Source organism: Hyla sarda, chromosome 1 (genome assembly GCF_029499605.1).
Source record: "Hyla sarda isolate aHylSar1 chromosome 1, aHylSar1.hap1, whole genome shotgun sequence".
In the NCBI taxonomy this organism is placed as follows: domain Eukaryota; kingdom Metazoa; phylum Chordata; class Amphibia; order Anura; family Hylidae; genus Hyla; species Hyla sarda.
Window position 1 is genome coordinate 298,289,333 of NC_079189.1, and position 25,327 is coordinate 298,314,659.

The window sequence follows — 25,327 nt, forward strand, 5'->3', positions numbered from 1 at the left end:
GTCACGTAGGGGCGTGTCATGGACTTACGGTGGGCGTGGTTGTCCCGATCAGTCTGGTCCCGGAGCTCGGACCGGAGCGGGCAGGGGAGGATGCTGCCCGGCCGGAGGAACGTATATGTGCTGCTGGACGTGCTTTGCGTATGCGTCGGTAAGTAGCGCGGTGTCCGGTCCACGTCGTTCACTTGTTGGGAACTTTTCCTGCTTCCACGTCCCGCCCCTCCTCCCACCTGGGCACCTCGGCGGGTCACCTATGTGCGGCGGAGCTTCCCCCTCCTGCAGGAACAGGGTCCCCAGCCGCCCTCTTGTATTGTGCTCTTTGTTGTGCTTGTCTTCACTAGGCTCCTCTTATCTCCACATAGGCTGGAGCTCCAGCTAGAGTTCAGGTGACCACTGTGTGTGGTGCCCCATGCTGGTATAGGGAGGCATCACAGGTTCCCCCCCCCCCCCCATGGGTGTGATATTTACCGTCCAGCTTCTGGTTCCATGGGGAGGGGGAATTCTCATCTGCTGCTTTGGGGGGGCGGGGGTCAGTCACTACCTACCTATGCATTAACCTCTGCACTACCAGCAGATAGTGCCTTTTAGACACTACTACTTTGCCCAGACTGCACTTACATGTGGCTTTCAGCAGGCACTAGTGCACCCATCATCATGCATTGTGCCCACTACCATTTCCCAGCAGTCCTGCAGGGTTTGATGTCTGGGAGAAGTTCCTGTTAGGTAGGTTCAGGTAACAAGCAGGGTGGATGTGGCTTGTCTCCATTACCTGGAGCCCAGACCGTGCCAATACTATACGGATGGGGGAGCTAGAACTGGTAAGATGGCATCAAGGGGCTCTCCTGCGGACCCCCCTCTTGACAACATGTGATGTGCACCTTTACAATGAGAAAATAATACAACGTGACAAATAATGAATACCTCAACAATGGAGGTGTCAATGTTTTCCACACTGTGCCTCCAGCTGTTGCAAACTGCAACTCCAGCACTCTCAAAAAAGGTAGAAAACAAAGTAAGAGTGCCCAATAGGCCTCAAAACATGACCCCTTTCATGACCTGAAAATTCTGATGAATGCAAGTAACCCCAACACCCCTCTTCAGCCCGTGTAGGTGTCTCAGTGCCAGCTTGGTCGCTAGAGGTTCATATACTACTTATGGAGGCTCCACACTAAACTGTCAGTCAACAGTTCTTTAAGGGGTTACCCCAATATTTAAACACCACTGATCATGAGGGTCTCACCATAGGGACCCCCACTAATCATTAAAATGGGGGCAGCACACATGCTTAGCCACCCCTCTATTCTCTTGCGATGGGTCTTCTGAAGATCTTCAGAGGTCCCATAGGGATTAGATGGAGTGGTGGCTAAGTATGGTTCATTTACGATGAGGACCCATGCACCATAGGGACCCCCACTAATGATGAAAATGGGGGCAGCACACATGCTTAGCCACCCCTCTATTCTCTTGCGATGGGTCTTCTGAAGATCTTCAGAGGTCCCATAGGGATTAGATGGAGTGGTGGCTAAGTATGGTTCATTCACGATGAGGACCCATGCACCATAGGGACCCCCACTAATCATGTGCCTCCAGCTGTTGCAAAACTACAACTACCAGCATGCCTGGACAGCCTTCGGCTGTCCAGGCATGCTAGAAGTTGTAGTTTTGCAACAGCAGGAGGAACACTGTTTGGAAAACAGTGTCCTAAGTTTTTACACTTCTATATATAATATGGTGTCTTTGATATGCTACACTGCGTAGTATTACCAATGATTTCTCTCCTTGGAGCATATGGTTCTCTACAGAATTGAGTTACTTAAAATCTTAGGCTGGGTTCACACCACGTTTTGTTAACTACGGTTCCCGTATACGGCTGGGAGGAGGGGGCGGGGCTTAATTGCGGCGCCCGTACTCAGCCGTATTCGGGAACCGTATTTAATGCATGTCTATGAGCCAACCGGAGTGAACCGCAGCCTCCGGTCGGCTTAGTTTTTGGCCGTTTGCGGTTTCCCGACCACAGGCAAAAACGTGGTCGACCTCATAGACATACATTAAATACGGTTCCCCTATACGGCTGAGTGCGGGCGCTGCGATTAAGCCCCACCCCCCTCCTCCCAGCCATATACGGGAACCGCAAGTACAAAACGTGGTGTGAACCCAGCCTTAAAGGGATATCCCTTTTTATTAACCCAAATTTCTGATCTCTCTCATGTTCTCCCATTACATGGACTTGAGTCCCAAGATTATAGCGTCATCTATCCACAGGACAACCTATTGGGAGCCCCATTGATAACAAGAAAGGGGTGCATGGGTCCTCATCGTAAATGAAGCATGCTTAGCCACCACTCATCCCTATGGGACCTCTGAAGATCTTCAGAAGACCCAGCGCAAGAGAATAGAGGGGTGGCCAAGCATGTGTGCTGCCTCCATTCATGTGAGCAACCTTAGTGGGGGTCCCTATGGTGAGACCCTCATGATCAGTGATGTTTAAATATTGGGATAACCCCTTAAAGAACTGTTGACTGACGGTATAGTGTGGAATCTCTAGCGACCAAGCTGTTCTTTTGATATCCCAAGCTGGCACTGAGACACCTACACGGGCTGTAGAGGGGTGTTGGGGTTACTTGCATTCATCAGAATTTTCAGGTTATGAAAGGGGTCAGGTTTTGAGGCCTATTGTGCACTCTTCCTCTTCCTTTGTTTTCTACCTTTTTTTTAAAGAGTGCTGGAGTTGCTTGAGGAAAAAAAACTGAGTCAAGTTGAGAAACCTGATCTACAAGATCGTGAAGAGCTCAGCCAGGTGTGTCAGTCAGGCGCTGTGTACAGAGTCCACTGCGTGCTCCATTAGGTGTGCCTATACCTTTGTAAGTAGGTGTACAATACTGAGCACTTGCTTAGTATTAGGCATAGCATTAGGTTTTTATTGTGAGGCACAATATTGCACTGTTGTCTATTGTGAATTTATAGTGGGAAAAGGGCCTAATAGGCTTCTATATGCAAATGTAGCATGACAGGTCAACCATCATTGTTAAAGGGGTACTCGGCTGGAAAAAAATTTTTTTTAAATCAACTGGTGCCAGAAAGTTAAACAGATTTGTAAATGACTTCTATTTAAAAATCTTAATCCTTCCAGTACTTATTAGCTGCTGTATGCTCCACAGGAAGTTCTTTTCTTTTTGAGTTTCCTTTCTGTTTGACCACAGGGCTCTCTGCTGACACCTCTGTCCATGTCAGGAACTGTCCAGAGTAGGAGCAAATCCCTGTAGCAAACCTCTCCAGCTCTGGACAGTTCCTGACATGGACAGAGGTGTCAGCGGAGAGCACTGTGGTCAGACAGAAAATAAATTCCTGTGGAGCATACAGCAGCTAAGTACTGGAAGGATTAAGATTTTTAAATAGAGGTCATTTACAAATCTGTTTAACTTTCTGGCACCAGTTGATTTAATAAAATGTTTATTTTTTTTCTATGGGAGTACCCCTTTAAAAAAATGGGTATACCCTGACTTCTTGTCTCTCAATTCTGGCATGGTGAAGAGGGTCCTAAGTGGGTGATCCGTCTATGACACTTATATCCCACTATTTAGCCTGGAGTCCACCCCTTTAAGGATCCGGACCCCGTGTTAATGTTCTTATTTGTTATCAGGTTGTACTGATTTTCTTATCGTCTTCCGTGTTGACCTTCGAGCAGGTGTAGCGTTTCTGATTAGGCAAGTATGTAAGCGTGGTCATAACGTGAGGTGGAGTGCCATGCCCTCTACAGGCAGAGGGTAGTCAGTGCATATATAAATGACAACAATCCTGGAAGGTGAAGCTTATAGCTATTTGGAAGATAAATCTGAAATGTGAGGTTTCTGCCTTATTTTTCTAATGATCTCCGAAAATGAGTTTGAGATGCAATGTGATTTGTCTTCTTCTGTTGTCTTCTTCTAGATAGGTAGCTTGCATTGTGATCTAGACCTGCGTGTGTGTCTGCAGTCATGAAAACAATACTGTTGTCTGTATCCAGGGGAGATGTTTCTGACGCTCCAGGACTGTTGGGGACTGGTTGTGCTGCTGTGTTTGGAGATCACTGGCCATGATACTGGAGATACTTTTGACATGGGTTTCACACACAAGTGAATACATATACCTGAGGCATTAAAAGTGTTGTTCTCTTGTTGAACCAGGGTACGTTCACACGTGAATATTTTTGCTGCAGATTTGCTGCTGAAGATTTTGCGGCCCATTGACTTCAATGGGTTGCAAAATTTGCTACAGCAAATCTGTAGCAAAAATACGCACATGTGAACGTACCCAGAGGGTACGTTCACACATGCGTATTTTTGCTGCAGATTTTGTTTGTCATTGACTTCAGTGGGCAGCAAAATCTGTTGAAGAAAATATGCAGCAGATCTGAAGCAGAAAATATGCACGTGTGACTGCACCCTTAAGGTACGTTCACACAGGCGGATTACCTGCATTTGATGCGGAAAATCTGGAGATTTTGCTACCATTGACTTCAATTGTTTCACAGGAAAATCTGCAAATCTACCTCTATTGCAGGTTTTCTGCTGACCCATTGAAGTCAATGGAAGCAAAATCTCCTGCAGATTTTCCGCAGCAAATAAGCTGCGGAAATTCCACAGGAAATCCGCCTATGTGAATGTTTGCTTCAGCAGATTTAACTATCCATTAAAGGGGTACTCTGGTGAAAACCTTTTTTCTTTTAAATCAACTGGTGGCAGAAAGTTAAACATATTTGTAAATTACTTCTATTAAAAAAATCTTAATCCTTCCAGTACTTATTAGCTGCTGAATGCTGCAGAGGAAATTCCTTTCTTTTTGGAACACTGATGACATCACGAACACAGTGCTCTCTGCTGACATCTCTGTCCATTTTAGCAACCATGCATAGCAGACGTATGCTAAGGGCAGCATGGTGGCTCAGCGGTTAGCACTGCTCCCTTGCCCCACTAAGGATAACAAAAAATAAAGCATTATTATTATAATAACGTCAGCAGAGAGAACTGTGCTCGTGATTTCATCAGAGAGCATTCCAAAAAGAAAATAATTTCTTTCAGCAGCTAATAAGTACTGGAAGGATTAAGATTTTTTTAATAGAAGTAATTTACAAATATGTTTAACTTTCTGCCACGAGTTGATTTAAAAGAAAAAAGGTTTTCACCGGAGTACCCCTTTAAAATCAATGGGCAGCAAAATCTGCAGCAGCAAAATGCACGTGTGAACGCACTCTTAGGGTTCGTTCACACAGGCGGATTATTTGCAGGTTTCCTGCTGCATTTTTTAAAGTGGACAGGTTTCAGCTGCCGAAAATCCTCTGCAAGCCCCGTTTAAGTTAGTAGGGTCTGCGTCGGATTTTCCGCAGCGGAAAATCTGCTGTGGAAAGCCGAAAAGAGCCCGCCCTCTTTCAAATACACAGTAGGAAATTTGCTAATAAATCCGCCTGTGTGAACGTGCCCTTGGGGTGCGTTCACACGTGCGTTTTTCTGCTGCTAGTCTGTTGATGATTTGCTTTAGAAGATTTTGCAGCCCATTGAAGTCAATGGGCAGCAAAATCTGCTGCAGATCTGCAGCAAAAATACGTACATGTGAACACACCCTAAGAGCACGTTCCCACATGTCGTATTTTGCTGCGTATGTGATGCTGCATATTTTCTTTCCCATTGAAGTCAATGGGTAGCAAAATACATGGCCGATTTTGCTACCCATTGACTTCAATGGGAAAGAAAATACGCAGCAGCAAATACAAATCAAAATACGCCATGTGGAACGTGCCCTAAGAGTGCGTTCACACGTGCGTATTTATGCTGCAGATTTGCTGCCGCAGATTTTGCTGTTCATTGACTTTAATGGGTAGTTAAATCTGCTGAAGCAAATCTGCAGCAAAAATCCGCACGTGTGAACGCACCCTTAGACTGGTATTATGGTCCACAGCATGTCTCCTCTGAATATGAAATTTGTGGCAATGCAGAGGAGTTTCGGCTGTAAACTGGCACCACAGAACATGACGTCTCCCAGCAGAGTGGTCCGTCTCACCCTCATACACGTTGTTCTTGTAGACACCGGCCTCATAACTGCAGTGGGTAGTAACGGTTACATATGTCTTGTTCTCTCAGATGCATAGCTGTCCTCCTTATATTATGCCATACAATACTTTTACGCTGTAGTCTGTATCTGGAATATCTTTATACTTTTTTTTTTTTTTCTTCTTTAAAAAGTTTTTCTAGTGATTGTTGCAGATGTATAGTAGCCAGGATTGAGAGACTGTCCGAGTGCTGTACAGTTAGTGTCTCAGAAAACCTAGAGTCCAATCAGGAGTCTGTTTAGCTACTTTTCTAAAAAGACAGGGAACCCAGTCCCCAAGCTTTCTGGTGGGCTCCAGAATGCTATTAGAACTGGCTTAGAATGAATGTGTAGTTTAGTCTACCACATGTAGAGTCTCATGTAACCATGTATCCAAGGTGTGTGCATGTGGCTTAACAGGATGCTATTGGGAGGAAATATATATAAGTATTGTGTTCTGTCAGCACCTGTAGGAGCTATAACGGACCATCGGGCTCCAGTAGAATGTCTGCAGTCAGTTTGACGGTAGAATTAAAAGCCATTTGTGACCCTGTCACTGTGTTCTGTTTGTTTACTTCATGTCGTAGTTGCTGGCCAAACATGGATAAATATATAATGTCGTCTGGACCCACCAATGTCAACAGGACCAACTGACCATCTTGTGTGTGTGTATAGGGGTTTTCTGGTAGATATTAGGGTAGTGAAGAGTCGTCATGCCTCAAGTGTAACACCTTTTCTTATAGTAATAAGTTGTCTGGCAGTGGTTTTCTCCTTCTCCGCATTGTAAACACATGGATGCTCACCTGAGGGGGCCTCTCTGTGGGAGATCTGGACAGTTGTTTTATGCATATGTGTACCAGCTATCTTATGTATGATCATATTTCTTATCAGTCATTGACTTTATCATTTATCAGCCACATGTTATCCAATAGAGGTGATAGGAGCAGAAGTATACGTGGTCAGTCACCACTTATTTCCAACTTGGCGGATGTGGTACACCCGTTCTTGTGATCTGTGGTGTTCCCAGCTGCTGGCCACACACTGATCAGTCACCCATCACCCCTCTAGGAAAGACTTTGCTAATCTTTACTTGCTGTCCCACCTCCAGAGGATGAACACCTATTTCTATATTTACCTCGACAATTGGGAGCATACTATAACTATATTTCCTTTATTCCATGTTGGCGGGTTAGCAAACAGCCCGTAATGGGTTATGTCATTAACAAACAGTATAATTGACTATTTCCTAAATTAAGGTATATAGATCAGTAGCAATGCGGATTAGATTTGTAGAAAACTTGTCCACACGTTGTGGAAACATTTCATTGAAAATCCATGCGGAAATTGAGCTGCGGTACAGTTCTATCTACAGAGTATCAGGCTTCCTTCACACTCCCGTTATGTCCCGGCAGTACAGCAGCCATTGAAAAATGAGGGAATAGCTGGAGTAAAATTAGTGCATGTGCCGTTCCCCCCCCCCCCCCCCCCGCGCTATAACAACGGTGCCTAATGGCCCCTGTTATATTCAATGGGATCCATCAGGACCCGTTGTGCTCCGTCCTGATAACAGCCATTGAACGCAAAACAAAAAGAGCCTAACAGCCGTTTTCTGGGGGTACAGAGCGGCAGTGTGAAAGAAGCCTCAATTTGTTTTGCATATGCTGTGAATTTGTGTATTTTCCCCCATGACTTAAATAGAATGTAGAAATCTGCAAGAACACCTGCAGGTATGTGTTTGTTTTCTTTCTTTTTTGTTTGTTTTGTGTGTGTGTGTGTGTGTGTGTGTGTTTTTCTGTGGATACATACACTTGGTACCAAGCTTTAGAGGACTACTTCTGCTTCACCACCTGAGCTGCACTACATTACCTGCATGTATCATCATTTTGCCTGGAGTAAAATTGTGTGGGTCATTTTCTTAATATAGCCCTATTGTTTTTATAATAACTTCCCTTTAGGAAGAGCTGGCTTTCCATCCCACAGGAAAAGGTCTTTAACCAGAAATAGTTGAAATTACAGTTTGTTGTGGTCTCATGAGGACCTGCTGTTGGGTGTATCCACAAGTTTAGTCATGCTTTATTTTATTTTCTTCTCTGTTTTATTCTGGAGTAAGCCTTCGTTCCCAGGGGCGCCTCATTTGTATACAGCTGAACATACAGCAAAGATCGGAGGCATTACCCTTGTGTTGTGCACTTTTTTGGAAGTGGATTAGCCACATTCAATGGAACGCTACTGCATCCTGCCTTTCTGATGCGCTTTTCACACAGAATACAAATACATGACATGCCACTTAGCCATGCCTATCTGAAGTACAGTGTATATTCCCATTGAGAACAATGGAATGCACATGATTTTCCATGTGAATTCTGCTAAAACACTGGGAATATGTCCAAATCAGTTCTCTAAAGAGTTTTACCTTCATGATCTTACATATATTGTCCCACTTATGTTATATCTTTAAACTGTTGTCTACCGACTTTCCCCGAAAATAAGACCTATTGTTCCTTTTGTATTCTGGCTAAATATAAGGCCCCCTGAATATAATACAGCTAGTCCCTAGCCTCCACTGTCTCTTCCTACATAATGGTGCTGCCAATGTAGCTGATGTCATCACAGCAGGCTTGGACACTGGGGTGGCAGTGAATTTAGAGGTGACTAAAGCTTTTTTTTGTTTTTACTGTAGACGGCTATTCATTTGTATCACAGCACTGGAGATTTAGAAGTGGTAAACTTGCACATCTTCGGCGCTCCCAAACAAATAAATGACATATATTTACTGCTACAGTTGGTACATTGTAAAGGACTTTAAAGTAGCTATTAGCAGCTTTTCAGGACCTATAGCAGTGATGGTGAACCTATGGCACGAGCCCCCTCTGTGGGCACGCGGCCACAGGCCCCCGTCACATTCCGGACATCCCTGTGTCCCGAAAGGTCATTTCGGGACACAAGGATGTCCCGGTTACCTCTCTGCGGTCCGGCGTTAGCTTTAAAAACGCAGGGACCGCCGGGAGGTAGAGCACGCAGGGACGTCACGTCGCTGGCGTCCCATGCGTGCGCCCGTACAGTAGAGCAGAGCAGAGAGGAGCATCGGGGAGGACCGAGGATGACGCGTGCATGGTAAGTGACCAGCGGGACATCATCTTCGGTGTTCCGACACAGACATACAGCCTCCAGCCATACACTGTATATGGCTGGAGGCTGTATGTCTGTGGGGGAACGCTGCCTGTCTAATGTGGGGGAACGCTGCCTGTCTAATGTGGGGGAACGCTGCCTGTCTAATGTGGGGGAACGCTGCCTGTCTAATGTGGGGGAACGCTGCCTGTCTAATGTGGGGGAACGCTGCCTGCCTAATGTGGGGGAACGCTGCCTGCCTAATGTGGGGGAACGCTGCCTGCCTAATGTGGGGGGGAATTATACTGCCAACCTTGTGGGGGGGGGGGGGGAATTATACTGCCAAACTTGTGGGGGGGGGGGACTATAGTACACCCAATGTGGGGGAACTATACTGCCAACCCTAATGTGGAGAACTATACTGCCAAGCTAATGTGTATTCTGATTTAATTGCTGTGCTGGCACTTTGAGGGGAAAAAAGTTGGCGTGCATTACGGTTCGGGCACTCGGGCTCAAAAAGGTTCGCCATCCCTGACCTATGACAATGATAAAATACTGGATAATTGGATAAAATATTTCCCTATAGTCAAGGGTTTGTTAAAATGACTTCAGACTGAGATTAAAGTGGTTTAAGTATTTTGTGCTTGGGCTGGCACAAAAATAAATTCTAAGGATCTGCTACAAACCTCTTGGTGTCATGTACCACAGGACAAATTCAGATACAAAGATGCAATGGATTGCAATGTTATGGCTAGAGATGAGCGAACTTACAGTAAATTTGATTCGTCACGAACTTCTCGGCTCGGCGGTTGCTGACTTTTCCTGCATAAATTAGTTTAGCTTTCCGGTGCTCCCGTGGGCTGGAAAAGATGGATACAGTCCTAGGAGACTCTTTCCTAGGACTGTATCCACCTTTTCCAGCCCACCGGAGCACCTGAAAGCTGAACTAATTTATGCAGGAAAAGCCATCAACTGCCGAGCCGAGAAGTTCGTGACGAATTGAATTTACTGTAAGTTCGCTCATCTCTAATGCTTATGACTTGATAAAGGGAGGAATCCTGAAAGCTTGTCTCTACATAATCTTGTTAGTCCAATAAAAAAGGTATTACAAGATACTGCAACTACCGATGATTTTGCTTTTTGCATCACTGGACCAATACGGCTACTCCTAACTAATATATATATATATATATATATATATATATATATATATATACACACACATACACACACACACACACATATATAATTATTTTTTATTTCCTAGACACTCCTTATGTAAATAGTAAAAATAGGAGGTGGGGTTGTACTTTTTCCCGTCATCATACACCCGGGTATAAATAGAGCCACAATTATAAGTGCATCTATAGTAATTATGTCTGTCTAGTATGACCAATAGCTTTACAGTTGATAAAGAAACTTGATGTTTTAGCCTATGATTTTACAAATGTTTGGAATATCACATAATTCTTGGTAATCACCTACTGCATGTTACATACATATCATTCATAAAATATAGTGTACACAATGGAGTAATGGAGTAGTGGCAAAGGTGGTTGGTGGTTCTTCAGTTTTGGTGCAATCTGATTAAAATCAGCTTTATATAGAATGGTTCCTATTGGTACCATGTGTGGTTAGAGCTAGTGTTTGGTTTAAAGGGGTTATTTTAGTACGTTCCTGGCAGACAGTAATGGAAATGCTTAGGAAGGATCTGCGCTTGTCTTGGGGCTAAATGTTGTGAGATTACCATAACACTGTGGCCAGTTTTTTGTGAACTGGTATTTCCTGTTTGAGTTTCACCTATTGAAACATAAATGAGCTGCATCCATTCAAAAGACCTGTGGTTTTCAAACAGGGTGCCTTGTTCGGCGGGCGCAGTAGAGTGCTCAGAAGGAAAAGAGCGACAAGGGGATTTTGGAGAGTACGTTTTTCTGAAATGGTTTTTGGGGGGCATGTTGCATTTAGGAAGCCCCTATGGTGCCAGAACAGCAAAAAACCCTCACATGGCATACCATTTTGGAAACTAGACCCCTTGAGGAACATAACAAGGAATAAAGTGAGCCTCAATACGCCACAGGTGTTTCACGACTTTTGCATATGTAAAAAAAAATATTTTTTTTCACTAAAATGTGTGTTTCCCCCCAAATTTCACATTTTTCCAAGGGTTAATAGCAGGAAATCCCCCCCAATATTTGTAACCCCTTCTCTTCTGAGTATGGAGGTACCCCATAAGTTGACCTGAAGTGCACTATGGGCGAACTACAATGCTCAGAAGTCATATTTGGCTTTTTGAGAGCAAATTTTGCTCGGGGGGCATGTCGCATTTAGGAAGCCCCTATGGTGCCAGAACAGCAAAAAAAAAACACATGGCATACCATTTTGGAAACGAGACCCCTTGAGGAACGTAACAAGGGATACAGTGAGCATTTGCCCCCCACTGGTGTCTGACAGATCTTTGGAACAGTGGGCTGTACAAGTTTTCATTTTCACGGACCACTGTTCCAAAGATCCGTCAGACACCTGTGGGGGGTAAATTCTCACTGCACCCCTCATTACATTCCGTGAGGGGTGTCGTTTCCGAAATGGGGTCACATGTGTTTTTTTTTTTTTTTTTTTTGCGTTTGTCAAAACCGCTGTAACAATCAGCCACCCCTGTGCAAATCACCTCAAATGTACATGGTGCACTCTCCCTTCTGGGCCTTGTTGTGCGCCCCCAGAGGACTTTACGCCCATATGGGGTATCTCCGTAGTCGGGAGAAATTGCGTTAAAAATTTTGGGGGGCTTTTTTCCCTTTTACCTCTTGTGAAAATGTAAAGTATAGGGCAACATCAGCATGTTAGTGTAAAAAATTTCATTTTTTTACACTAACATTCTGGTGTAGACCCCAACATTTCCTTTTCATGAAGGGTTAAAGAAGAAAAAGCCCCCCAAACCTTGTAACGCAATTTCTCCCGAGTACGGCGATACCCCATATGTCGCCCTAAACTGTTGCCTTGAAATACGACAGGGCTCCAAAGTGAGCATTTGAGGCCTAAATTAGGGATTTGCATAGGGGTGGACATAGGGGTATTCTACGCCAGTGATTCCCAAACAGGGTGCCTCCAGCTGTTGCAAAACTCGCAGCATGCGTGGACAGTCAGTGGCTGTCCGGCAATACTGGGAGTTGTTGTTTTTCAACAGCTGGAGGCTCTGCTTTGGAAACAGTGGCGTACCGGACGTTCTTATTGGGGGAGGGGGGCTGTGTAAGGGTATGTGTATATGTAGTGTTTTTAACTTTTTATTTTATTTTGTGTTAGTGTAGTGTAGTGTTTTTAGGGTACAGTCACATGGGCGGGGTATTACAGCGAGTTTCCCGGCGCAAAATTTGCTGCATCTCAAGATGCGAGAAACCCACTTTAAAAGCCTCGCCCATGTGAATGTACCCTGTACATTCACAGGGGGGGGGGGTGCACCAGCTGTTGCAAAACCACAACTCCCAGCATGCATGGTCTGTTAGTGCATGCTGGGAGTTATAGTTTTGCAACAGCTGGAGGCACACAGGTTAGGGAACACTGAGTTAGAAACAGACAATGTTTCCCAACCAGTGTGTCTCCAGTTGTTGCAAAACTACAACTCCCAGCATGCCCAGACAGCTGAAGGGCATGCTGGGAGCTGTAGTTCGGCAACATCTGAAGGGCCAGATGTTGCTGAACTAAAACTCCCAGCATGCCTGGACAGTCAGTGCATACTGGGAGTTGTAGTTTTGCAACAGCTGGAAGAGCACAGATTGGAGACCATTATACAATGGTCTCCAAACTGGGGCCCTCCAGATGTTGCAAAACTACAACTCCCAGCATGCATGGTCTGTTAGTGCATGCTGGGAGTTATAGTTTTGCAACAGCTGGAGGCACACAGGTTAGGAAACACTGAGTTAGAAACAATGTTTCCCAACCAGTGTGTCTCCAGTTGTTGCAAAACTGCAACTCCCAGCATGCCCAGACAGCTGAAGGGCATGCTGGGAGTTGTAGTTCGACAACATCTGAAGGGCCAGATGTTGCTGAACTAAAACTCCCAGCATGCCTGGACAGTCAGTGCATGCTGGGAGTTGTAGTTTTGCAACAGCTGGAAGAGCACAGATTGGAGACCATTATACAATGGTCTCCAAACTGGGGCCCTCCAGATGTTGCAAAACTACAACTCCCAGCATGCCCAGACAGCCAAAGGCTGTCTAGGCATGCTGGGAGTTGTAGTTTTCAGACTCCTAGAAGCAGAAGTGAAGATCTTCACTGCTGCTTCTGAGGACCATATACTCACCTGCTGGTCCCGTCGCTCCTCGTCCTCGTGGCCGGTCCCGCGCTGCTCCTCGGTCCCGCCGCTGGATCTGGTAAGTCTGCCGGTCCCCTGATGTCCCCCCCCCCCCTATGTTGCAGGTCCCGAGCGAGCCCCCGCAGCCATCGTCCCCCGTTCTGCCCGACTTCCAGGGGCGGGCAGTGCGGGGGATCTGAACTTTCACCCCAGATCACTGTGATTGGTCCACAGGGACCAATCACAGTGAGCGCTGACCAGGACCATCAATGGATGGTCCTGGGGGTGAAGCAGAAGTTGTCCCCTGCTGGAAACAGCGGGACTTCTGCCAGTTAACCCGTGCGATGCTGCACATCGCCGGGTTAACTGAATGTCATTTATAAATGCCGGGATGCGCGAACGCACTGCACAACCCGGCGTTTATATATGACATTCTGCGGGAAGGGGTTAAAGCGAATGCGGACGGCATCTTAACCATTCATAGCGCAGTGGCTGGCATCTCAGAGCAGCGCCAGAGTCGCACATGATTAGTTCCCCAGGGAGGAGGGGGGGAATACCGTTAAATACCGTGGAACCGTCATAACTTACAAAAATACTGTGATATGCATTTTTGGTCATACCGCCCAGCACTAACTTGTAGCAATAATCAATGACTGAGAGTACTTGATATCCAAGATACCCCGACCTCATAGGCCTCCATTAGTCTGTGGGGTCCAGTGAGTATTTATTAGAAAACCACTCCAACCTAGATGTGGTGGCCGTTGTATAAGTGGATCCTGTGGCACTATGATCAGAGCCGTAGAATTTATGTGAAAGCTTCGAATAGGACATGCCTAACTCTGACCACAGCTAGTAGCACAACCTTTGCCTTCCATCATGCTTGGGCGTCAGCACATCTGGTGCATGTATACACATGGCATAGGGCCCCCATTTGTCAGCTCCAAATCCTTTACATGCTGGTTTCTTGAATTCCAGTGATGTTGACTGATCAGGGCTCACAGTACAGTTCGGTCTTTTTCTATCCTTTGAATTTTATCTACCGCAAATAATCAGATATTGGCAGCATTTGGGTCCATGTGACCTCTTTGCTGAGCCATGTATTTTCCCCCTGCTATTAAGTGATAAATCCATGAGCTGTTGTGAGGTTTTCCTGAATGCATCCCTGTAATTGAGAGCAGATCCACAGGCCTGCGCTCAGTATCACTGCCTTCTAATGAATTCCTGGTGGAACTGAGCCCTTTATTAGTAATCCTCTCACGCAAGCCTATGTAGCAATGCCTCATCTGTTCTGCACTGTATTGGGCTGTAGTGTCGGTCAGTGAGGGCAGCATTATATATCTATTTCTTCTCCATAGCGACCAGCAGCAATAGGTTACTCTATGCAATACTTTTCTGTTTGCCACAAAGTCCTACCCCATCACCCTTTTGTGTCCTGTTCTTGGCTTATATTGTTGTAGGTATATAGAGTTAAACTATATAAAAAGCGGGTTGCATAGATCAGTTCATACATAGAAGAATTTTGTGTTTTTGTACTGATCCTTTATAGCCTGTATTATAGCCCCGAGCTGTATTTGCAGTATTTGGATAGCTCTTAAAAAGGTTGCCCAACCAGGTCAACCCCTTCTCTAGATACAGACCCATGGGCAGTCATCTGATTGACATGGTCTGGCATCTTTATACAGTGGATAAGCTGTGGTGGTTGTTCCTGCAAAAGTATTCAACTGACATCTATTGAAATGGACTATGTGTTATGTACATGGTTGTAGTGAAGCCTCTCGAACAGGAGCCTTTCTTCCAACCTTTCTCTACTATGGTTAATAGTGGTCTCCTTACTGGAACTTATTCCAGAGGGCTGTCTTGTGTTGACAACCCTAGTAAGACCTTAGTTGTGCTTTTGTATTGCAATGTGAGAGCCTCCGATTCCTATACAGTTTCTGGTGTACAGAATACACATTTTAGCTGTTTGCGCACATTGAGCCAGCAGGAGCATCAGCTGTGAAGCTTTCTGAATTGTGACTATAATACAGACTGGTACAGTACACTATAAATAATGTGTACATTAGGTTATGTGGATTAATTGTATATGTAGCGTTGCTTTGAAAGGTTGACATTTGCTTTATGTTTAAAACGGCTAAAACTTCATTTCAAGGGGAAAAATATGAAGTTGGGATTCTTAAAGCTAAGGTTTCTGTGTTCATTCTTTATGACAACTATAACATTACAGAAGTTGGGGCACCCCAATTTGACATTCATAAAAGCACAAGACGTCTTCTGTTTATCTGTGATATGATAAAACTAATATGCAAGTAGTATTTTAACACAGATAAACACACTGCATTGCAGTTTAATTTTCTATAATGTGGTTACAACAAAAAAATCTTCTACATTTAATGACATTCACATCAGTGGTGACTACTCCAAGTATAGTGTAACCGAACCTCCAGAATAGCTGGATCCTGACATCTTGCCTAATGATCTCTGGACTTTGAACTCTTCCGTTCTTGAGTCTGGGACACAGACCATTAGCGTTAAGAACCAGTGATTTTTACTCTTATAAACATGGAGAACCCCTGAGGGTTTTCCCATTGCAAAGAACCCTACAAGTACCTGATCTCTAAAATGACCTTTATTGCTGTTGTCTGGATAGCCTGACTAGTTTCCAATGAAACCTTACATTTTTATTTTCCTTGATACTTTTTTATTTATTTTAAATTTACCTTTTTTCTTTCTCATTTATACAGATTGTTTTGAGGTTTATACATTTGGGCATTTTCAGTACTATAGAGGAATAAACATCCTACTCTATAGTTCTCCACTTGCACTGGTGGCCACTGATGTCTTTGTGTAGACACCAAGCAACCAACTTGTTGTGCCTAAGTGCCTGCTGTGTTTGTGCTTGCTGCTGGAACAATGCTCCCACGTACATATGGAGATTACTAAGGGGAGGTCTCGGTTTACCCTGGTTAACCCCTTTTTCCAGGAATTTAAGCATGAATGGCTATGTAAGGTGGGCCCACACAATAGATGAAGTAGGATCAGGTTAAATCAATGTTGGACAACCCATTGTCTGGAGAACGTTCAGGCACAGCCATAAACAACTTAGTCCATATTGGCCGTTACAGATGTTCAAACTGCCCTTACATGACCAGTGTCACGCTGGATGAATGATCTTTCTGGGAAGATTCAGAGAATATTTTGCGAAAGATTGTTCGTGGATAAAAGATCTTTCCTAAATTTTGTCTAGCACCCAAAAATTTCACAGATGACTTTCCAGATAAGTCTGCCATTGGTCAACGTAGAGTCATTTTGGTTGAAGTTGGGCATTCTTATCAACTGTAATCTGTGCATGGGATCCTCACTTACTACTCCTTCCTCCAGACATCCTTAAACATCCTTGTCGTATCCACCCCCTCCCAGGTCGTATCCACCCCCTCCCAGGTCGTATCCACCCCCTCCCAGGTCGTATCCACCCCCTCCCAGGTCGTATCCACCCCCTCCCAGGTCGTATCCACCCCCTCCCAGGTCGTATCCACCCCCTCCCAGGTCGTATCCACCCCCTCCCAGGTCGTATCCACCCCCTCCCAGGTCGTATCCACCCCCTCCCAGGTCGTATCCACCCCCTCCCAGGTCGTATCCTCTCTTCCCCCCTCCCCCCCCCAATAGTATATCGCTATATCCCAATTCAAAAAATCGCGATTGGATTGCTTTTGCGATATATCATGCGTCCCTAGCTGGAATGCAGCTTTTGGTTGAAGTGACATAGCAGAATCAGGGACGTTCATTCAGTCTTATGTTGTCAATCTTCTGACTGTTATGTACAATAGGGCTACAACCAAGTCCATGCTTGTGTAGTGTTCCCATTTTTAATGCTGCTGTAAACGTGATCTGAGCCAGCAGACAATAAATGACCCGGGTGACTGCAGGAAGCCAATGTACACAAGTAAACACATGGGTTTTGGTTTCCATGTGCTAAAACCAGCTAAACCAGCTATGGAAAGGAGAGCTCAGACCTGCCCAGGTAATCCATGTGCTGCACCCTGTTCCTGGAATTAACACCTCAAGTACCAGGCTGTTTGTGTGGCCGTGTGATATATAGAACCCTGTCTGCTGTAAAATAAACACGGTACAGCATGTGCGACTGTCTTCTCTGCTAGTCATATTAGCAAACCACCTAGCAAGTCCTAGAGGACCTTTCTACCAGTCTTTCACCATATAAATCAGAGCGATTTACTGCAGGCTGTACGAGGCACACAATGTCCCTTGTAGCTGGATACTATGGGAGAGATTTTTCAAAACCTGTGCAGAGGAAAAGTTGCCCATAGCAGCCAATCAAATAGCTTTTTTCATTTTACACAGGGCTTGTTAAAAATGAAAGAAATCTGATTGGTTGCCATGGGCAACTGGGCACCTTTTCCTCTGCACAGGTTTTGATAAATCTCTCCCTATGTTACCATTTGCAGGGGGTAGTATCTCATCCATCCCATGCCTAGGAAACCCTAGTCTTGCTTTTTTTTTCTACCATACTTTCAACCCCTGTTCCTCGCCAGGCTGCCTTATTTCATTCATATGTTGTTGGGTTTGTCTGAATAAATACATTCTTGTTTTGTCTTGTCAACACAAATTGCATTTATCAGCAAAATAAGTGTATTAGGCTAGAATGTAACTCTGTAGTAGAAGAGGTGACACCTTTCTACTACTGAAAAATTAGACGGTGTATTTTGCATATTGAAGAAAATGACAGGGAAAAAAAAACCTTTTTGCGGGCGCTGTTCTTGGTTCCAGAAATTTCAAGTCAGATGCTGAAGGATGGTTGAAGTGCTATATAGCACTATGTTTATTAATAAATAATAATTAATTAATTGGCATGCCAATCTGAGGAAGGAGGACTGTACCTCCCAAACGTGTCATTGGTTTTTATTAATAAACTTAGTGCTATATAGCACTTCTTCAACCATCCTTCAGCATCTGACTTGAAATTTCTGGAACCAAGAACAGCGCCCACAGGGGAGAAGGTTCCTTCCTTCTTTCCCATTCCACCTTTGGGCTTAGCAGTTTGCTTCCACAAGACTATTGGTACCCCATTGGGGTGATATGCACATTACTTCTGTGACCAAGTGAGCGGCCATCTTGAAGAGCCGACCTTTCCCTGTCCTTTCCCTGTTGGGACACTGGTGTCTTAGGTATTACACGAGGCGCTGTCCCCCTTTTTTTTTCTTTTTCTTTAACTTTCCATAATATATTTAGCATATGGGCCCAGATTTATCAAACTGTGAGAGAAAAACATCCAATCACAGCTCAGCTTTCACTTTACCAGAGCTTGTTAGCTGAGCTGTGATTGGTTGCTGTGGAAAATCTCTCCAGTTTTTCTCACACAATTTGATAAATCTCCCCCAATTTTATGTCTATATAGAACAAAATGCCCTCCTGTTTTACTTCCAACCCCAAGTTCATATACAGTCACTAACATGCTTTTTTTTTTTTATTCCTCAGCGTCCATGCCATTTATTATTATGACTCTAGTGAACAGACCATACAAACGTGGTTTCTATTGCGATGATGAGTCTATCAGATATCCTTACCGAGATGACACAATCACTCATGGTCTGATGGCTGGAGTCACCATATCCTGCACAGTTATCATTGTAAGTATGTTCAGGCTTGCCTTCAGTACTCTAGCAGTTTTTATTGGAGTTTTATCTCTCTGTAGGCTGTACATTTACTTCTCCTCTATAGGATTGTGCAGGAAGACATAGGGAGTAAGAATTTCCTACACTTCCATGTGCTGATGGTCCATTTCCAGGAATACACTATGGTGGTCTCCAATACACAGTGGTGTCCAACACGTGGCTCAACAGATATTGGGAAAGTACAATTTTCCACAGCAACTGTCAGGGTGTGTTGGGAGCTGTAGTTTTCCAATGGCTGGGGAGACCACTGTATTAGGGAATTACCAATTCATTAGTTTGTTCTCTGAGTAATCCTAAAGTGAACCCATGCTTGTAATAATTTTCTACATTATCCACCATTACCTTTGATGTCGTTCTGCATTCTCATTTAAATTCTGTTCACTTCTTGTCTGAGCAATAATAATCAGTCAGCAACTATATAAAGGACCAGTGAAATCATTTGTTAAAAGTAAAGACGAATTTATCAAATTATCATGTGTTTAATAAATTTGTCACAACTACATGTATACATCTAAACTAGAAAACCTGCATCAACTAGCACAAAAATTATCGACTTTAGAGCTTACATAAATGATAAGACATACTTATAAGTGAAGAGCATTCGTGGGGAGCATATTGATGACAAAATTCAGTTTTTGAGCAACCAAGAGATTTGCGCAAAAATTTGCAACAATTTCATTTATGACCTTTATTGTACAGCTGTCATAAAATCAGCCCCAATGGTTTTAGTTGAAAGTGCCTACAGTAATATGTAGGGTATATGCTTTCTGCCTAACAATGTATGCTTTTAAAACTACATTATGGCGTAATAATGGATGTTATCATATTCCCAGATCACTTCTGGAGAGATGTACATGGTCTTCTCTAAACGTCTGTATTCCCGCTCTGAATGTAACAACTATGTGGCAGCATTGTACAAGGTGATTGGAACATTTCTGTTTGGCGCCTCAGTCAGCCAGTCTTTCACTGATCTTGCAAAGTACATGGTAGGACGTCCACGCCCCAATTTTTTGGCTGTTTGTAACCCTGATTGGTCGACTGTGAACTGCTCTGGATATGTGACTGAATTTGAATGCCGTGGAATTCCTGCAAATGTAACAGAGTCCAGGTAAGAAAGTATTTCAGTATTGCTGTTTTGGAAAGATCCATAACTGTTTACTTGCTTTGATATTCTATTGTGATTTAGTTTGTAATATTGTGGTATTTGGTATTCTGGCACAAGGGGAGGCTACAACTGGGACTAATGGATGGGAGTTCCTTTTCCAGGGTCTCAGTGATACTGGTTTTGTTGTATTTTGTATTGTTTTCCTGTATAGCTCTTTAATCTGTTGTAATTATTGTATTTTCAGACTCTCCTTCTATTCGGGGCACTCATCATTTGGGATGTATTGCATGCTTTTCCTTTCGGTAAGTATCGTACCTACCTTGACAGATAACCTTATTGATCTTCTTTTCACTGGGCATATTTTGGAAGCTGGCACTTAAGGGTGATTATATACATTGTCTGCAACGCTAGTGTAATCCACCCTATACTTCTTATACTAGATTTAAGTATTTTTGCTTTGTAGTTGGCTGCACATTGCATGCATTGGCAGAATGGATTCATAGACACACGTTCTTAGATCTCATTTAGATTATAAATGGTAGGAGTAACTAAATCTCAGTAAACCAGAGGGTTAAATGAATCCTGTTTTGTGGAATACCACGTGGTCTTGGCTCAACTGCCACATTCTCAAAATCAAATAGCGGTTCATAGACTGGGAACGAATTCAAATGACTCAATGGGTATGGAATTATCTAAGCGGCACAAAAAGCAAAAGGAGGCACACAGCATTTCTAATATAAATTATTCAGAAAGCTTCAAAACCACATTTCATGTCTAGTTTTGAGCAGTAAGGTTCTGTTCTTCAAAAGCCAGAATAAGTATCATAATAGGTCAAATGTGGCTCAAGTGGGGAAAAAAACAAAAAAAAACTGAATAGAATCGAAAATAGTGTTTGATTACTTTATTATTGTAATTAAATATGGTAGTTTAGACTGTTTAGTTTCTTAATTTTGACTTTTCATCAGTTTTGAATTTGCCATCTGGTACACAGTCCCATTGTTTCAATTTATTTTATATAAATATATATTTTTTGCAGTTATATATCCAGGCGCGGTTGTGTGGTAAATGGGCTCGCCTTCTTCGTCCTACAATTCAGTTCTTCTTGTTGTCATTTGCGCTATATGTTGGTTATACTCGAGTCTCGGATTACAAGCACCATTGGAGTGATGTTCTTGTCGGATTTTTGCAAGGTGCCATTGTGGCTGCGCTTACTGTAAGTTTAAATATAAATTCTTTGTAATAAGGGGTCCAAAATCTGGTTAACTTGATGCCTTTTTGATCAGTCATATGTACCCCTGTCCAGTTGTTTTTGCTTTCCGTTCTCTCATAAATTTTTATTTATTTTCCTATCAGGTTCGCTATGTCTCAGATTTCTTCAAGGTCCGACCCCCTCAACCATGTAGTAAAGACCCTCTTGAGAGCAAACCAAGCCTCCAACTCTGTGAATCTGACCAAAATCACTTTGGATACCTGGCCGGATCATGATACTGTTCTGTTCTGTTCCAAGGGGATCTTTTGGACTAATTGTGCGAGTTTCTGCAATTTGAAACGCGCTTGGACTTTTAAAAGAGAAAATTTTTGTGATAATCCTGTTTTTCAGCACAAAGCCAAATAACTTTTTATATAAATATAACTATAGAGAGATATCTAGAAAGATGGGTATCTCAGTATATGAAATGTGTGACCGAGTGTGTGTTTTCTGATGCAAAATAGATTTATACCCATTTATTATGCATTTGTGTGAGGATGTTTTGAGAGTGCGCAGAATGCCTTTTTGGATTTTTGAATTGTGTGTGTCACGTTTCGGTTGTTAGTGTTTCAGCTATCTGCTAGCCTGTGGTTGGCATTGGCTGGGAACCCTTAGTGGATTGATAGGGCTACTTTTTCATTCCAGTCACTATTTCAGTAGTGTACAGTCTGACTGCCCTAGGAGGAAGTATGGAGGGACTGTCGTGTTGTATGTCTGTATTTCTGTTTAAACCACTGCTTTACACCTCAAAGGGAATAACCAGAACCTATGGGGAGAGGTTAAAGGAAAATAACTGCTTTAACACTCTTGTATATAAGAAATGACTTTATTACTTTTTCATGTGTATGTATCCTAACCTGAGCCTGTGGGCTGTAAATAAAGCAATCATCCCATCCTCTTTTGGCTGTGTATGGGTTAAAGACTACATGTCTTTGCATTTGCCTTTTTTCCCCCCTCACTCTCCCCTCCCTTTCTTTCCCCACTCTTCAGCTTTGGAATTTCAATCAGCCAGTTGTGCACCTTTTATCTTCCTCTCGGGCACTATTCGTTCGGTATTTCACTGCATATTTCTCTCTACCTTGTCTTTTGATCCACCGCTGAGTGGTGAAGAGACTTTCCCACTAGTATTTATTGTAATTGACAATGTAAAATGCCCCAGGGTGGTATTAGTACTAACCATTTCTGCTAATGTAGTAAATAAGGAAGCATTGGCTTTTTTTGTTGTTAGTGGACTTGTCTACATTGCCACTAAGTTCTTGTATTTCCTAATTTGAGGTTTCTTCTGTTAGAATCCTTACACTTCTGTTAGTCTGTAGAATGGAATATGTTGGGCTTTCATAAGTCCCATTTTTATGCCCCCATACACATTAATGAACGGTCAGCTGACCCTGCCAGTTTTGACTGTATTGGCCAACTTTCTGTATCCCCCGCCTTTTGCCTTTCCTTCTACAGATGACGTAGGGGGCAAGCAGGACTTGACATGTTGTGCAACCCTTTTGTTTTCCTGGAGATAAGCCACCACAATAGCTATCTGACTGGCTATTATAGGTGTATGAATACTTGTTAGGCCCCATTCACATGGTGGAATTGCTGTCTGGATATATTCTGGGTGGACATTCCGCAGGCTGCAGGTGTCAGCACAACAAGCAGTTGCTAGGAGCGCTTTGAAAGGGCATTTCTGACCGGACTCTGTTGAATGAATTTATGTACATGAGAGTCTACTGCAACAGAATTACTGCAACATTCACTGTGTGAATGGGGCCTTATGTATCTCCCACATTTCTGTGAGCATGTAGTTTTCCCAAGAAGGTTAGTTGCTGATCATGTTCCCATTAAATGATTAAACAAAATCAAAGTATCAAAGCTGTGATTGGTTGCTATGGGGAAATTAGACAATTTTTGTCTTAAACAAATTGATGAAATTTGCCCTAGCATGGTATACTTTGGCTAGTATTTTTATTTGGTTAAATTCTTTATTTAAAAAATAATAATTCTCCACATAAATTGACCCCTTAAGGACGCCGCTTATTTTCACCTTAAGGGCGCAGCATTTTTTTTTTGCAAATCTGATCACTGTTACTTTATATATTAATAACTCTGGGATGCTTTTACCTCTCATTCTGATTCAGAGAGAGTTTTTTTCATGACATATTTCATTTTAACATGGGGGTAAATTTTCGTTGTTACTTGCATCCTTTCTTGGTGAAAAATCCCAACATAGAAAATGTAGAAAATTTAGCATTTTTCTATCTTTGAAACTCTCTGCTTGTAAGGAAAATGGATATTCCAAATAAATTATATATTGATTCACATATACAATATGTCTACTTTATGTTTGCATCATAAAGTTGACATGTTTTTACTTTTGGAAGACATCAGAGGGCTTCAAAGTTCAGCAGCAATTTTCGGAATTTTTCAGGGACCAATTCAGTTTGAAGTGGATTTGAAGGGCCTTCATATTAGAAATACCTCATAAATGACCCCATCACAAAAACTGCACCCCTCAAAGTATTCAAAATGACATTCAGAAAGTTTGTTAACCCTTTAGGTGTTTCACAAGAATAGAAAAGTGAAGGAGAAATTCATAATCTTCATTTTTTTTTACACTCATGTTCTTGTAGACCCAGTTTTTCAATCTTTACAAGGGGTAAAAGGAGAGAAATCCCCCTCAAAATTTGTGACCCCATTTCTCTCGAGTAAGGAAATACCTAATATGTGGATGTAAAGTGCTCCATGGCTGCACTAGAGGGCTCAGGAGAGAAAAAACGACAATAAGAATTTAATAAGGTGTGCGGTGAGCTTTACACTCCACTGCCGTTTGACAGATCTTTGGAACAGTGGGCTGTGGAAATGGAAAAATAAAATTTTTCATTTTCACGGACCACTGTTCCAAAAATGGGGTTACAAATTTTGGGGGAGATTTTTTCCTATTTTCCTTTGTGAAAATGAAAAATTTTGGGTAACGCCAGCATTTTAGTGAATTTTTTTTTTCATTTTCCCATGAAAATTTGTCAAACACCTGTGAGATGTTAAGGCTCACTATACCCCTTATTATGTTCCATGAGGAGTGTAGTTTCCAAAATGGGGTCACACGTGGGTATTTTTTTTGCGTTTATGTCAGAACCACTGTAAAATCAGCCAACCCTGTGCAAATCGCCAATTTATGCCTCAAATGGTCATGTTGTGCACCCGCAGCCATCTGAGCCATGTTGTGCACTCTCCGTACTCAGGAGAAATTACGTTCAAAATTTTGGGGGTCTTTTTTTCCTTTTACCTCTTGTGAAAATGTGGGGCAACACCAGCATGTTAGTGTTAACATTTTTTATTTATTTTTACACTAACAGGCTGGTGTAGACCAACTTTACCTTTTTCACATGGGGTAAAAAGAGAAAAAGCCCCGAGTACGGACAAACCCATATGTGGCCCTAAACTGTTCCCTTGAAATACGACAGGGCTCTGAAGTGAGAGAGTGCCATGCGCATTTGAGGACTAAATTAGAGATTGCATAGGGGTGGACATAGGGGTATTCTACGCCAGTGATTCCCAAACAGGATACCTCCAGCTGTTGCTAAACTCCCAGCATGCCTGGACAGTCAATGGCTGTCCGGAAATGCTGGGAGTTGTTGTTTTGCAACAGTTGGAGGCTCCGTTTTGGAAACACTGCGGTACAATACATTTTTCATTTTTATTGGGGGGAGGGGCAGTGTAAGGGGGTGTATATGTAGTGTTTCACCCTTTATTATGTGTTTAGTGTTTTAGGGTACATTTGCACTGGCGGGGGTTTACGGTGAGTTTCCCGCTAGGTATTTGCGCTGCGGCGGAAAATTTGCCCAAGC

The 25,327-nt window shown here is 43.2% G+C and overlaps 1 protein-coding gene across 1 annotated transcript; it reads left to right on the forward strand.

The window, feature by feature from the left end:
* Positions 1-22,386, forward strand: PLPP2 (phospholipid phosphatase 2). Its single transcript, XM_056518049.1, has 6 exons — positions 1-148; positions 18,941-19,092; positions 19,971-20,245; positions 20,487-20,544; positions 21,279-21,455; positions 21,596-22,386. The coding sequence occupies exons 1-6, from the start codon at positions 19-21 to the stop codon at positions 21,725-21,727; spliced, it is 924 nt and encodes a 307-aa protein (XP_056374024.1). The 5' UTR covers positions 1-18; the 3' UTR covers positions 21,728-22,386.
* Positions 22,387-25,327: the final 2,941 nt, after the last annotated feature.